The 14991-nt window shown below is 45.7% G+C and overlaps 2 protein-coding genes across 2 annotated transcripts in view; one reads left to right on the top strand and one right to left on the bottom strand.

The window, feature by feature from the left end:
* LOC118504989 (coiled-coil domain-containing protein lobo) overlaps positions 1-1307 on the bottom strand; it is a 150592-nt gene extending 149285 nt beyond the window's left edge. The window contains exon 1 of the mRNA XM_036040158.1: positions 71-1307. Coding sequence (XP_035896051.1) covers positions 71-703 — 633 coding nt within the window. The 5' untranslated portion in view covers positions 704-1307. The remainder of the gene's footprint in view (positions 1-70) is intronic.
* A 609-nt stretch (positions 1308-1916) lies between these two features.
* On the top strand, positions 1917-14688 carry LOC118504993 (protein O-mannosyl-transferase 2). The gene is made up of 8 exons (XM_036040171.1): positions 1917-2283; positions 2725-3001; positions 3067-3951; positions 4292-4532; positions 4633-4781; positions 7014-7203; positions 7915-8055; positions 13944-14688. The coding sequence occupies exons 1-8, from the start codon at positions 2165-2167 to the stop codon at positions 14135-14137; spliced, it is 2196 nt and encodes a 731-aa protein (XP_035896064.1). The 5' UTR covers positions 1917-2164; the 3' UTR covers positions 14138-14688.
* Positions 14689-14991: the final 303 nt, after the last annotated feature.

The raw sequence follows: 14991 nt of genomic DNA, 5'->3' as shown, positions 1-14991 counted from the left end.
AGTGTATTTTTTTTTTTGGAGGTTACATCGAAGCAACCTGGTAGCGTGAAAGAAAACGTTGAGCACTTACCATGTTGATCTGATCCACGAGCGGTTCGTACACGATGTAGTCCGCGACAAAGGCTGCAATTTCCTGCCAGGATCCGATCAGATCCGGAAACAGCAACACCGAAGGCCGGAGCGTAGTGCACACAAACTTCTGCACGCCACACTCGTTCGGTGGGGCCAACACTAACGGTTGCCGGTTGGGGAACTTTTCCCGGTACTGGCGCCGGAAGTTCTCCGCAAACAGAAGCACCAACTTTTCCTTCGACGACAGCGTACGATACGTTTCGGGGTACTCGACCGTTTGTTCCGCTTCGTCCGCCGGTGGCCGATACGAAGGGAAACAGGTGTCGATGACGCCGAGCTTCCGTTTCATGGCATCCAGCGTTTCGTTACCGGGTTGCTGCTCATCGCTCAGCTCCGGCGAGTAGCGTACGGACGGTTGTTTCGTCGGTGTTGGAGGCGGAATACGAAGCTCCCGTGCCTGGGCCCGCTTGTCTCGCAGCTTTTTAATGAGAATATCCGCGACGTTAGCCGAGATGGAACTCTCCCGGGAGGCCATCTTTTCCGCGGTGATGTGGTTCGCACGAACGATGAAATGAAACTGAAGTATCGGGGTGCTAGAATAGATGAACTGTTCACCGCTTGACAACGGCATATCAACAGCATGACCTAGGTAACTGTCGCCATAGCAACGGTGATGCCAGGTGGCTACGGTGAACTATTGCACAAACACACCTTTTCGTATACGGTTGTGGGTCTCTTGGACGAGTACTATTTCTCGATGTGTAGCTACAGTAGCTCTCAACTAATCTGGGACACCATCAAATTCATCCGATGCGTTATTTTAAAGACGAGAGAAATTGATGACCCTAGAAGCACGCACAATTCAACGGGGCTATTTTTTCACTTTATACAAAAGCAAGAATTTAAATTCGTCCATCTGCATCACCAGAGTACTTGTTGGACAGCTTAAGGATATCGCCAATTATTAAAAGAAGATTTTAAAAGCAGTCAAGAGCTCTTGTCCAGATTCTGGTGGGATGGTCATGAGAATGACACCGGACGACTCTGCCCGTAAATTCCTACTAGGCCGTCCACATGACCAGAGGAGGCGTGGTAGGCCCAAACTGAGATGGAGCGATGGTGTTGTTGCAATCCGTCAGAGATACCGGAGTGATTATTGGATTGGCAGTCGTCGGCGCTGGACCGTGAGCGATAACGAAGACTTCTGCGACAAGCAAAAAAAAAAACTTTTGGACTCTTTTTATATGAAATTTATATGAAAAACAGCTTTATGCAAAGGAAATTTGTTTAGTATACAATATTAAATAAAAAAAAAACAATTTGATGACAATAATTGCAATAATAACATTTCTTTATGAATAATGTGATAATAATTGATGAAAAAAATTATTGAATTTTTTTCCAATGTGATTACGAATGTGCAACATAAACCATACCCTGAACTCAAACACCCAATAACTCCCCCCCAAAGCAAATGCTTTCAATGCAACAAAACGGTGTGCTTACTGCGCATGTATCGTCAGGAGCTGTGAGAAAAAGCACCAGTGACTTCAATGCCTCATGCGGAGTAAGTATTTAAGACACGAACCTGAAATAGACATAACAAAATTACAATTTAAAGCAATCTTTATTTTTTAAGTTAACTATGTGAATTTAAGCCCAAAATACTTTAAATATAAATAAATAAATAAAATATATGAATTTCAGCTTTAAGCACACATAAAATACAAAAGCTTAATCAAAAAAGCTTCCACCACATTCCATCGACGAAATACCACTGTGCGCCACGATCGACGCCCCACGAAGAACGGGTCTTTGTGTGCCGATCGGCCCGGCCACACTTTCAGTTTCGTTTCGATCTTCCGACGGATCGCACGCACCGAAAGCTCACCGAGTGTGCGCTACGCGAAGATCGCTGCACAAGAGCTGTCAAGCTGTTTGTTTTGATTGTGGGAAGCTTTCTCCCCAGGAAACGTATCGTAGTTTTGTTGGTGTTTTCGCACGGAAAGGTGTGCCGTTTGTTTGTTCTTTCATTTGCATCAAATCCAGACAAACGTTTCGCACGCGTAAAACTGTTTTACCAAAGTGAACTATGGCGTCGGTGATAGATGAGAAAGAAAGATCCGGTTCGACGCAAACGGGCGAAACTGTAACGAAAACGGTCAAGCAGAAGCGTACGGCAGATGAGCTGGATGATAAAAGTGAAGCAAAGTAAGTTGGCATTTTTTTCTGGCTGAATAAGTGATGACATTTCAGGGTTTGGGATCCCAAGAGCAAGTGGTTTTCGGAGGGAATGGATTAGAGGCGTCTTCGCTGGCTGTTGCGCAAGCGTTGCGGTGAAAGATTGGTGCTTCTTTGTGGTTGTCGTGAACACAGCAGGCTCGCTGATGAGCACTGCTGCTGCGGTTGCTGCTGCATGCGGATCGGCTTAAGCGTGAAGGTTAGCGGGCCACGTTGGACGCTTTGAGAAAGACCGGTTTCTGTTTAGGGTGGAGGCAAACTATCACGAGCCCAGTGTAAATAGTCTGTAAAGAAACTCATTAGTCGAATGACATTTTGGGTGAAGATTGCAATTGAGTGGCCTTAAACCTTCGAAGTGACTCAATCCATCAGTAATTTAATATTTTCCACGTTAACTCCACAAATTTTCAGAAGCCGTTGGTGGCTCCTGTTTGGAGCAGTCCTGGTACTGACGGCCGGTACCCGGTTCTACAATGTTACAGTTCCGGACCACGTGTGTTGGGATGAGACACACTTTGGCAAAATGGGAAGCTGGTACATCAACCGGACATTCTTCTTCGACGTACACCCACCTCTCGGCAAGATGTTGATCGGTCTGTCCGGTTATCTCACCGGGTACGATGGCACGTATCCGTTTGACAAACCGGGTGATAAGTACAACGGGACGCACTACGAAGGAATGCGCATCGTAAGTATTGTCCGTAAACTCCTTGAAGAATCCTCTTTTGAATAACTTCCTCTCTTCTCTTTTAGTTCTGCACAGCACTCGGAGCAGCAATTGTTCCAATGTCGTTCCACACCGTCTGGGACATGACGGGTTCGCTGACAGCGTCCACATTTGCGGCCGCCTATATTCTGTTCGATATCGGCATGCTGATCCTGAACCGATACATTCTACTCGATCCACCACTGATCTTCTTTATGACTGCCTCGGTCATGGGCATGGCACGTGTTTCGCGTTTGACCAGGGAATCGAGCAGTTTCTCCAGATCTTGGTGGTTTTGGTTGGCGTTCACGGGATCCATGTTGGCGTGTACGATAAGCGTAAAGTTTGTCGGATTGTTTGTAGTGCTGCTGGTTGGACTTCACACGGCAAGCGACCTGTGGGATGTTCTCGGTGACTTAAGCCTCCCCATCTCGCACACCGTCCGTCAGTTGATTGCTCGCGCCCTTACGCTGATTGTGCTACCAATCATCCTGTACGCTAGCTTCTTCTACATCCACCTGACGGTGCTGAATCGCAGTGGAAGTGGCGATGGGTTCTACAGCTCCGGCTTTCAGTCCAATCTGATCGGTAACTCGCTGTACAACGTGTCGATGCCACGGCAGGTTGCTTACGGAGCTGTTGTAACACTGAAGAACCACAAAACCGGTGGAGGATACCTGCACTCGCACAATCATCTTTATCCGAAGGGTTTCGGAGCTCGCCAGCAGCAGGTCACGACGTACAGCCACAAGGACGATAACAACAAATGGTTGATTAAGCCATACGATAAACAAATGCTGGAGAACGTTACGCTCATCAAACACGGCGATTTGGTACGGTTGGAGCACGTGCAGACCAAACGAAATCTACACTCGCATCGGGAGCAAGGTCCGGTAACGAAGAAGCATCTTCAGGTCACTTGCTACGGAGAGGTGAGTACCTTTAATTAAAATACTGTTAAGAAATTTTTTTATTTTTAATTTTAAAAGTAATCAGCTGCTTTTGCATTTATCCAAACAACACTTCCGAAGCTTTCGGTGCTTGAAAGCTCGCATCGATTGCTTAGTTCATGTGAAGGCTGTATAGGTGGCGCTAACGTCGCCAAGAAGGCGAATGAATTTCGAAATTCAAAACTACACACTGGGCTAATTTAACATAATTTCAAAATGTATTTAGCTTTTATTTCTTTTGAATCAATCCAAACCTTACAAATAACCTCCTATAATATGATTAATACTGAAAAACCTTTCTATTTTCACTGTCTTTTGTCAGGACGGCCAGGGAGATACAAACGACGTGTGGATGGTACAAATCATCGGGGGCAAATCGGGCCAGGTGGTGGAGACCGTCACGAGCCAGCTAACCTTCTACCACTACATCGAGCGCTGTGTCCTGACGACCACCAACAAACAGCTACCGAAGTGGGGCTTCGAACAGCAGGAAGTCACCTGCAATCCCAACATTCGCGACAAAGCCGCCCAATGGAACGTGGAGGACAATCAGTTTGATAAATGTAACTAGCGCTTTTATCGCCCTATCCCACTCCCTCCCACAGCTTTAAATCCTGGTGGAATTTTATTGACTTCTTTTATGTCTGCTGACTCACTGCTCAGTGCCGAGCGTTAACTTTCAGGTTTACGCACCGGGCTTCATTAGTCGCTTCTTCGAGTCCCACGCCGTTATGCTGCAGGGTAATGCCGGACTGAAGCCGAAAGAGGGCGAAGTTACCAGTCGACCATGGCAGTGGCCGATCAACTATCGGGTGAGTAAATATTAGTCTTGTGACGGTTTCAACCCCGGTCAATCGATTTTAAAGCCATCCTAATGATGATGTTGACGAACGCGGTGCCATCATGAAGGAGAGCCTTAGAATGCATCCCGAACAGAGGGCGTGTATGGCCATGACAGGGATAGTAAAGCATGTTGTCTGATCGTTATGCCATGCGTCATTACTATTCAATTTCGTTGCATCATTCCAACCTTCCTGCGACCCAAACGTGCCCAAAGTCAATAACCTTTTATCGGCAATAGCACTATGGAAACGATTAAAACGGATTCCCTTCCGACAGCCAGAGGTCATTATAGATCGTAAATGAAATTTATTATTAACCAATCACACCGAGCGTCAACAGCAATCTTTAATCCCCCTTTTGCCACGGTGAATAGTTAAGCCCGGTTGTTAGAAGGATAATTAGAAGTTGGTTGGTGCGAGATGTCCCTTCCTTACTTAAACCCCTGTTTGACATTGACTTCGGGGTTCGGGTGAGCTGTCTTCTCATTAAAGTGGTAACAACAATCGCACCTACATAATCGAGTTGTCCTAACGAGCCGAGGAAAACCACCAGCACCATCGTCACCACTATCACTTGGTTCCAGAATTTATCGGAAGTAAAGATTCGGTGCGTTGAGCAACATGCGTGCGCGCGTGTGTGTGTGTGCGCGCGACCGTGCGACTAACCCTTGCCATGCTCCATTTGAGCACGTCATTGAGCAATTAAGACGTTTCCCCAGCATCTGGTCGGAAAGGTCGAGGACAAACGGACGCATGAGAAGTAATTAAGAGTTCTTGAGCTGGAGTTCCTTTTCCGTGTGCGTGCGTCCTTACGTATGGGGTCGTAACGTCGCGCTGCCGGGGGGATGCTGCTTTCTTCTTAATCCTTGACAAAGGACGCTCAAGCTGTGCTAGAGAGGTTGGAGGGGGTCTGTTCGATGGATATGGAGGGTCTCAAAAGAGGGAATGTTTAGTGGAGAATTAAGCATACCTACTGCAGGTGGAGGTTGTCATGGCGCGAGGACATTATCTTATTTTGAACGCGTTGATAGAGGATAGAGGAAGCATATCGTTGTAAAAATAATTGCTGCGACATTTCCTTTGCGTACAGATAAATATTATTAGACACATTATAAAGATAAATAAGAAAGTTTTAGGAGATTGGGTGGATGGCTCATCGGTAACATAGTTTATACGTAGCTAGGGTTTACTCTAGTGATAGGATTGATATTGCTTAAAATTATGTAATCTGTACTACAATGTGCTTACGAGAATGCTACCGGTTGGACATAATTATATTCTTAGGAAATATTTTGAAGTCTTTCGTTCTCAGAAGTCCATTCATTCATTCTATTGGACATGAGTATTGATTTCCAAGGAATTAGATTATTAAAAAATTCTCTCCACACGCTTTTTCAAAGTTCGGCTCCTTTAGCGATTTACGCGCCTAAAGGTATGCAATGTATTTTTTAATCGCCATCTCATGACCCCATACGATTCAAAATTAAACGGTTACATATTGTAAGTGAATTGTTTGGGTAAGCAGTACATATTCACCTAAAAAAAAGCATCATACTCACTTCACTACACTTCCCACAGCTAATGTTCACGGCAACACCCCTCGTAAAACCTGTGATCCTGCGTCGTGGTCAAGCTTTTTTTTTGTTTTGTTCCTTGCTTTTCCCACACTTTCCCAAGCTTATCACGGTCGTCAGCTGGTGTGCGCCTGTGTTGCCCCAGCGCAAACTTCATCCGGTGGACACAATTTGTCGCCCCATTGAATGCCGTTTAAAGGCCGAAACTTTATCACCAGTGACAATAAAAAAGGAAGAAAAAAACCGTTCCCCGTCAGCCTTGCGAATGGCTCGAATCTGTTGTTCGCTCACGCTTTTCATGTTGCGTCCAACTTTTTTTTGTTAACTTTTACGACGTATCACCGTCCATCCAGCCGAAACTTCGCGAACGCGTAATGACTAAAAGCACGCAGGAAAGTTGCGCGGGTAGTGCTCGCTCACGCATTTTTCGGTCGCGTGTAGGGTGTGGAGGCTTTATCTTTCCACTTGAAATAAATTCAAACTCCCCCGAACACGCTTACCGGTAAAGTCGTGGCGGCAAGTTCGGTGAAAAGTTCGGCATCCAAATGCTTTACAACAGGGCTGAATTCATCTCTTTTTTTTAACCTTCGCTTTCTTTCTTGCCTTCTCTCTCTCCCTCTCCAAACAGGGTCAGTTCTTCTCCGGTTCCGACCATCGCGTTTATTTGCTGGGCAACCCAATCATCTGGTGGAGCAATTTGGTATTTTTAGCACTCTTTTTAATCATCTTCGGCGTGGAGATTATCAGATATCAACGCAATTCTGCACCCGGCCCGGTGACAGCCCGGCCAGCGACCCCTAGCCCACCGACCGTGGACGGTAAGTGACGGATTTCTGTTTTATTAACCAGCGGGCGAAAGAAGTAACCGGTCCCGGGCCGGGTAACGACCCGGGAAGCGGCCGAGTCCGAACACACGGATCACGGTGTAGCGTTTCGCGAAATATGCTACGCCATAACTTTTAATTGTCTCCGTACTTTTAAGCAAGGCCTTTGCGAAGGGGCCGGCATGCAGGTAATCTTCCTTTCGAGCGTAAATTGGTGAACCCAGCAGCCGGTGTCATTCGCTAGCAAGCCTTGGTAGAATGTTTCGGCTGCGCCTAGGAAATTGGGACGACAAATTAGTGCTGCTCGAATTCGACCCGGCTCGATTTACAGGAGACCGAGAGACACCGGTACCTTTAAATTGTTGCTAATCGCCGTACCATTAGGGAAGGGTGATCCTCCGTTTTCTTTGCAACATTGTTTTAATCAAACACTTGCTCAGCTTACGGCCAGGGCGTATGTACACACCGAGTGGATGGTACTAATTAGGTGGAGTGTCGTGTTTGTAGACTTCGATAATAGGAAGTACAATGTGGGTATTAATTTGTTATTGGAAGACGTCACAGACGAGTGAAAATTAAATCTAACCTGCTCTGAGCTGCCCGTTATCGAAGAGCGTTATGCGAATTGCATATCTTTAGGCGCTTGTGTAGTATTCAGTATTTCAGTTTCAGTAACAAATTTCTCTTTTCGCTTCCTCGTTTCAGCTATCAAATGGCAGCTACTTCGAGCGGGCCTTTGGCTGTTTGGTGGATGGTTGATTCACTACCTTCCCTTCTACGCGATGGGACGCGTCCTCTACTTCCACCACTACTTCCCTGCCCTCGTCTTCAACTCGATGCTCGCCGGTAAGTGTTCAACGCAATGTCACTCCCCAATTCATTAATCATCCTCGGGCCATCGCCGTAATTTCTCTAATGCCAGTCAAAGGAAATAGTCACACCGAAGGAAATAGAAGAATCCATTACGACAGCGCCCCAAAAAAAAATACTAGACAGGGCCTCACACAAATGAATATTCTAATCACCTCGTCACAACGTGATACCAACAAATTGGTGAGATTTTAGAAGCTTTCTGACGAGGACGCAACCGGCAAAGAAGCTGACCCTGGAACAGGTCCGGGACGGGATTATTTAATGTAATTTAATTGACAAACTTTCCAGCCAAACCCCGTTCAAAAAACTGTGAGGTTTCAGCAAAAAAAAAACTCCATCACTGAGGCAAACAAACCACCCATTGAAGCCCATTCCAGAAAAAGGGACAAAACATCGAACGAGAAATTAAGGACTGGGGCTTCGTAGATGGGCTTCGATGGCGGCCGGCCTTTTTGTTCGGGTGGTACGATGGATGTGTTTTTAACGAGGCAGCTCATTTCACTGGTGAGCCAACGTGTGCCGTCCCTGATTGACGGACGTGTTTCGAATCGAGTTTTCCACCGGTCCCGAAATGGGCTTTGTAAGTGGCTTTTTTCGAGTGACTTTCCTCGCCTTTCAAAAGCACCGGAACCTTATCGGGATGTAAGGGGCGGAGATTTATTTCCATACATGTAAAATAGTTGTGTGAAGGAAGAAGTGAGAGAGAGAGAGAGAGTTGGTAATCGAAAGCGGTGAAGCTTCATGTGAATGCAGTGGAGGCCGACCTGCTCGAATCCACTTAAATTGATTGAAAGCAGAAAAATCGCGAAAGCTCGATTTGCACTTGTTTTTCTCATCTCTTGTTTTTTTTTTTTGGGCATTAATTTTTAAAATTCATATTTTCACGCACCACCGGGCCGGGAAAGGTGGAAGCTGAAATTTTCGGAGGAGACCCGAGCGCAGGGCAAGTGATTATCCTTCCACAAGGAGATGATTTTAATGAGCTCTTCAGCTGAATGCTTTCACCGAACGTGGATCAAGAAGGGAAGGGGTTTGGTTTTCGAGGTGGAAGGGTGGTGGCGAAGGGACTTGATTTTTACCTCGCATACGGCTGCAATTGGCCATACGAACAGCAACCAAACCGCGCTTCATCGAAGCGTAGAAATTCAATTTCATAACGAAATTAGTTTTCGAACCCTTTTTTGCCTGCTCCTCCCACGTCTCCTCCTCCACCATCGGTACACCTGGATCCGATAGAACCTTCCGTCCAAACCAACGGGGGGTGGTGGTCCGATTGTCTGCGATAATCGGAGCCACGCGTGAAAACTCATTATGGAAACCACACGCGACGAGAAATTGGCTGCGCTGTGTGGAAGCTGTGGCTGACAATAAATTTTATTGTGAAAAGACGTCCACAACGCTTCGGCAAGGGTTGGGAAACTTTGATTGGTGTAAGCTCGTGCCGGTGGAATCAATTAAAATTTTGCAACCCAACGGGAGGGGGGGGGGAGTTCGGCGATGGGGCCAGCGCGGTGATGCACTGGTGCATGTAACGATCCGGGGAGGTTTTTAGGTTTGTTATCGAGTTAGTTAGGCTGTGTCGAGATGGATTATTAGTTTATTTCGTGTATTCCACCACCACACGATTTGCAAATTAATTACAATCGATAAAAATACCCGTACAAGTCATTACGGGTGCTTGGTGGAGTAGTGCCGATTGCCTACCTTTAGGCGCTTTCTGTTTTTCTCCGTTTGTTGGGCTTGTGTTGTTCAACCTATTGGAATAGAATTTGAATCGTTTTATTTTTCACGTTTGTACGAACATTTGCTCGTTTTTCAGTGGTTGCTGAATTAGCTTGAACTCAAACATATTCAAAATAAACTTTCACGGTAGCTCATTTCGTCCTAACGAGAGAAAGCTTCCATCCTGCACTATTCTAAGCCAAAGTGAAGCCGAACTTTGAAATGAACTCTGTTGCCTGGACTATACACCTGGAACGCAAACGACCGAAACAAAAACAAAAAATCAATCACTTTCTCCGAATTGACCATCCTTAAACATCATGATTTCTCACCGGAATAGAAAAACTTGTACCGAAACGAGTTCGAGTGGCACATTCAAAAATTCAATTTGTATGCGTTCCCCGTACCACGTCTTGTGTACATGTGTAGCCCAAAAGAAAAAGATAAAAAGCTCCACTTCACCACCTACCACCCTCAACCATCACCGTCACAGTGTAAAAGTGGAAAAATGTTAAATTACTCCAAAATTACTTGCTCCAACAACTTCACACAATGGTCTGCCGAAGATGTGCCGGTAGGTAGTCAGTGGACAGCTCCTGCATTAGCCTTACACGGGTAAGCCGGAACGCATCGCCGTCCGAGTGTGTGTGTGTGTGCTGGCAAAGTCGGCATGCAAAAGGTCAGGGCAGGAAAAATCCAATTTCGTAACAATCGAACAACGGCTACGGTGAAAAATAGAAGTCTTTGAATGGGACGGGCTGGGGAAGCCGGTGGATTTACCGGCGGACCGTGGCTGTACCGTGAATCGAGGGAAGTAAATTCGAATGAAAAAGTGGTACTGAGCAGCAAGGAGCAGGCAAAGAAAAAGTTTAAGGCAACTTGTGGCAGTCTGTCGATTGTAATAAAGCAGAGAAACAGGAAAAAGGCAGACGCATCAGACGGCGACGATGATGATTTCTTCCGTTTCCGCTTGTTCGCTTTTTATTTCGATGGTGGTGGACGGGGAGGGACGAAAGGTGAGGGTGAAGCAAGAGGGTGAGGGAGCCCTATCCGAGTTCCTTTCATTTGCTGCTCGGACATCAACACGTTTCCTTCATGCCAACTCTCATCCCCCGACGGTGTTTTCCACCGACTGGGCAGGAAATCTCTTATTGGAACAAAATATCCGTCCACCTTCGTCCATTCGAATTCAAACCGGTGAGGAGGTTTTCTCTTCCTCCTCTTCATCGAGACTTCCACCGTACCGACCTGGCGTGGCAGGTTTAATGCTTTTCCGTTTCGCTGCTTTGCCGTGGTGAAAGCCAACTCCCGGGCAGGCCGGGAAAGGTAATAGACGCTGCTGGTGGACGCACGCTCATAAAAATGGCGAAAGCAAATCAATTGTACGGCGAAGTGACATCTTACAAGCGAACTGGTATTTTTTTCCTTCCTTCAGTGAGCTCTCTTTGAAGTTCCAGCTGCTGATAGGAGCACGGCACTGTTAGGTGTACCGCGTGGTGAAGCAATTCGAAGAAAGAATAACTTTTCTCCGACTTCTTTCGATGCTGTTGTTGTTAAATGTTCGCTTAATTTGTGTTCGCGAAGCCTCACTTTGGAACGAATGCTGTGTTGTGTCGATGGGGCGATTGTGTTGTAAATTATGATTTTGAACCTTCAATTAATTGTGTTTACAATGGGTGGTTGTTCATGGGGTGGTAGAATAATTGGACAAATAGGTAATAATATTACTTGCACAAATCTTCCGTCCTCCGTAAGTTAGGTTGTCCGGTGCCACTCTCATGACATGACCAACCCAATGAAGCTTGATGAGTGTAAATCGGTGTAAACTCTCTTGTAAGGTTGCCATCCAGCTCCTAGAGTTCGTCATTTTAGTGGCTCAACCATAGTCCTTCTGTAGAGTCTAAGGACCCCAAAGTCCAAAGGCTTATTTAAAAACTGGGACTATAAATACTTTTTAAAGTCCTAGCTGCGTTCCAATAATGACAGTTGTATTTGCCATTCAGGAAGATTCGTCAGGATGTCTTGCTAACTCAGATCTAAGAAGATCTAAGCATTTCAGCTTCAGCTTTAGAGTCTTGGATGGCCAGGTTTATGAGACGAAATGCTAGACCACCTCCCTGTTGGATTCCCTTGTTGGAGCCTTGAGAGTTTTTTATTCATCTTTACGTTACATAGAATGTGGCTCATTGTCATTCTATCAGACATGATAAACTTGACCTGGATTCTGAATAAATTCATAAAATTGTACAGTACTCAGGCTATACTGGTATTCCGTTTCAGAATCCTCTCTGATAGTTTCCGACAATCTAACTTAATTTTCTTCTCTTAGGTAGCACAACCACAACGCATCGATTCGCTGTCCCATACCTAAATAATATTTTGATGAATTTCCTACCATTTTTAATTAGTGCCGCTACTATTCCAACGGTGCCTGCTGCCTTGTAATTCATGAGCCAACCGATAGCTTTCCGATAATTATTAATTATAGCCCACTATTCAACCGGAACACCGATTCCCAAATATCAAATGCACAACTAATTCAAACAGTAGCTTCCAAAAATCAACCAAACAAAACCCCTTCTTTACGGTCACTCACACACTAATAGGCCACGTGTGCGTTTTCCCGCTTGTATAAATTAACTCTAACAACACAAAACCATTCTCCCCCCGATCGCGGTAAAACCTCACAACAATGGTGACGAAATCGATAAATTAAAGGCATCTGTGTGTGCTTGACTTTTTTATGCCGGGCGCGAGATTTTCGTTTGTTTGGTTTATTTCGGGCTTAACATTTTCGTCCAATAAACAACACTTTCGGCACCACAAATGGCACACACACGCGCACACCGATGGACACTGTTTTATTGCCACAATATTTGCAAACATTGGACCCGCGGTCCGATGAGTTTGCCGTTCGGTGTCAGTTGGTCACTTTTCCGGGCAAACCCGAATCTTTCAGCTAACCAAATCGAGCAGATTGTTGAGCGGAGTGCACACACACACACACGCACACACACACACACACACACACACACACACACACACACACACACACACACGCACACACACACACACACACACACACACACACACACACACACAAATCACCGTCATCTGTGAGGGTGAGAAATTAAAACACAATCCTTTCAGCACACTTTCAGCCACGTTTATTGAACCATTTGGCTGGGAAAACGTGGCATGCTGCTGTTGTGAGTAAATTGTACTGGACAGTCACTGCACGGCCAATTGGCACGGGAAAATGGTGCCGGAGTTTTGGACATCCATTAATTGGCTAATTGAAAACGATCTTGTTTAGCTAACAATGCACAAGAGCACTCTTGTTGATTAGCTGTGTTCCTTTACCAGCGTGATTTTCTTTGAATCACCTGTCATTCTAATTGCATACCTTCAGGCGTATTGCGTTACATTTGATTTACACTTAAAATCATTACCCCTAAAGTTATGCAAAACGCACATAGAAAATAATTGACGACATTCCAAGCTTGCAAGCCGACAGAGACACTTTAATTTACCTTAATCGCAGAATGTCCGCGTGCCAGTTTACCTAACGTACAGCTGTACCAATGTTACCAACACTTACTGTAACAACACAATTTGTTATTAACGCCCACAAAAACCCACTCGTTAGCGACACGTAGCAAAAACACCGGCTGAACGCGAACGAACCTTTTCATCGACCCGAGGACGGTTTTCCCACCCCAAAATAAAAAAAAGTGCCCCATTACTCAACGCACGTATGCAGTTTGCGTTGCGTCCAATTTCAGCGGTCATTAATTTTGAACATCAAATATCGGATGGGAAAACCGCACCCCACAAAAACGGGGGCCGGGATTTATCGAAACCGGCAGGGAACGCACTGGTGGGTTGTGGTTTTGAACCCTCCTCTCTGGACTCAATCCTGGACCCGACGATCCTTTTTGTGATATTTGTCAATCTAAAAAGTTCGATCCGGTTTCACCTCAAAACAGGCAGCATATTTTATATTGGTGAATAGTTTCCCGAACCAACAGGAACGATATGATACTTTTTGGGACCTGCTGCCCAGCTACGAATGCAAAAACCGTTCCTGACTAACCACCAAAAACTGTGTCTGTTCTCTTGTGCTCTTTTCGTTACAGGTGTAATGCTGGACTACGTTACGGGCCGATTGCCGGGATGGTTGCGTCACGTTTGTCTGGGCACGGCGATGGCTGGGCTGGTGTACAGCTTCGTACTCTTCGCGCCGCTCGCCTACGGTATGAGTGGTCCCTTCAGTCACGAACCAAACTCAACGTTGGCCTCGCTCAAGTGGCTGAGCAGCTGGGAGTTTTGAGGGCTGAGATCGAGTCGTTATTGCACAGCAACCGGTGTAAAAGTGTATCGTTAGAAAAGGCAAATCTCTTTCAGTATCAGTAGCAAGCAGCGAAGGTCCTAATAAGATACTTTTGGTCAGCTAGTTCCATTACCTTTAACTATTTTAGCTACACGGAATGCGCTAAAGAGCAAAAGCGCCTACAGGTATGCAATTCGCTCGACAAACTTTTTTAAATTGCTTTTACGCTGTTACACTGTTCCGGGAGCGTATATTCCTTCCAAATGAGATTTTAGCTTATAATACTAGATCGTGTTCATAAATACTCGTTACCGCAAACCAAATTGTTAATTATTATTATGTTTCTCAATCAACACCAAACGCTCGTCCAATGCGCACTAGTTCCAATCGACGATCCTCTCTAAACAATTTATCGAACTCTCCTCGATTCGGCAGCCCATCGTTATGCCCCTTTCAATGTATGATGATTCGATATTAGAAAATGGACCCCTTTCGACCGACCCCGGACCCTAGATCACCAATAAACTATGCCGAAACATTGCCCATTATCAGATTTTGAAAATGCGATCCCGTCTGCGAGGCGCGTTTTCGTGTTTTTTTCTGTTATTTCGAGGGCTTTGCTGACCCCAACCTCAGCGCAACATTCTTGTGAATCTCTTTTGTAGCTGTGGCGAGCAATCCCGGGTTTTGTGGTTTCCGGATCATTATCTACGGCTTTTGATTATGTTTGCCCGTTGCCGGTCGTCAAGCTGGAGCAGCTGGAGTGGCTGAACTTCGAACCCGCAAAAAAGGGGATCAAACGTAAGTGGTGGGACATCGTGTGCCGGAAAAGGGTTCACCTCGGTAATCCTCGG

Source organism: Anopheles stephensi, chromosome 2 (assembly GCF_013141755.1).
Source record: "Anopheles stephensi strain Indian chromosome 2, UCI_ANSTEP_V1.0, whole genome shotgun sequence".
Taxonomy (NCBI): Eukaryota; Metazoa; Arthropoda; class Insecta; order Diptera; family Culicidae; genus Anopheles; species Anopheles stephensi.
The sequence above is the reverse complement of the archived record's forward strand: the minus strand, read 5'-3'. Positions and strand labels throughout refer to the sequence as shown.

Coding starts and splice junctions, on each gene's coding strand:
- LOC118504993 (XM_036040171.1), top strand. CDS start 2,165: ATGGCGTCGGTGATAGATGAGAAAGAAAGATCCGGTTCGACGCAAACG. Junction 3,952..4,291: donor AGGTCACTTGCTACGGAGAG/GTGAGTACCTTT, acceptor GTCTTTTGTCAG/GACGGCCAGGGAGATACAAA. Junction 7,204..7,914: donor TAGCCCACCGACCGTGGACG/GTAAGTGACGGA, acceptor TCCTCGTTTCAG/CTATCAAATGGCAGCTACTT.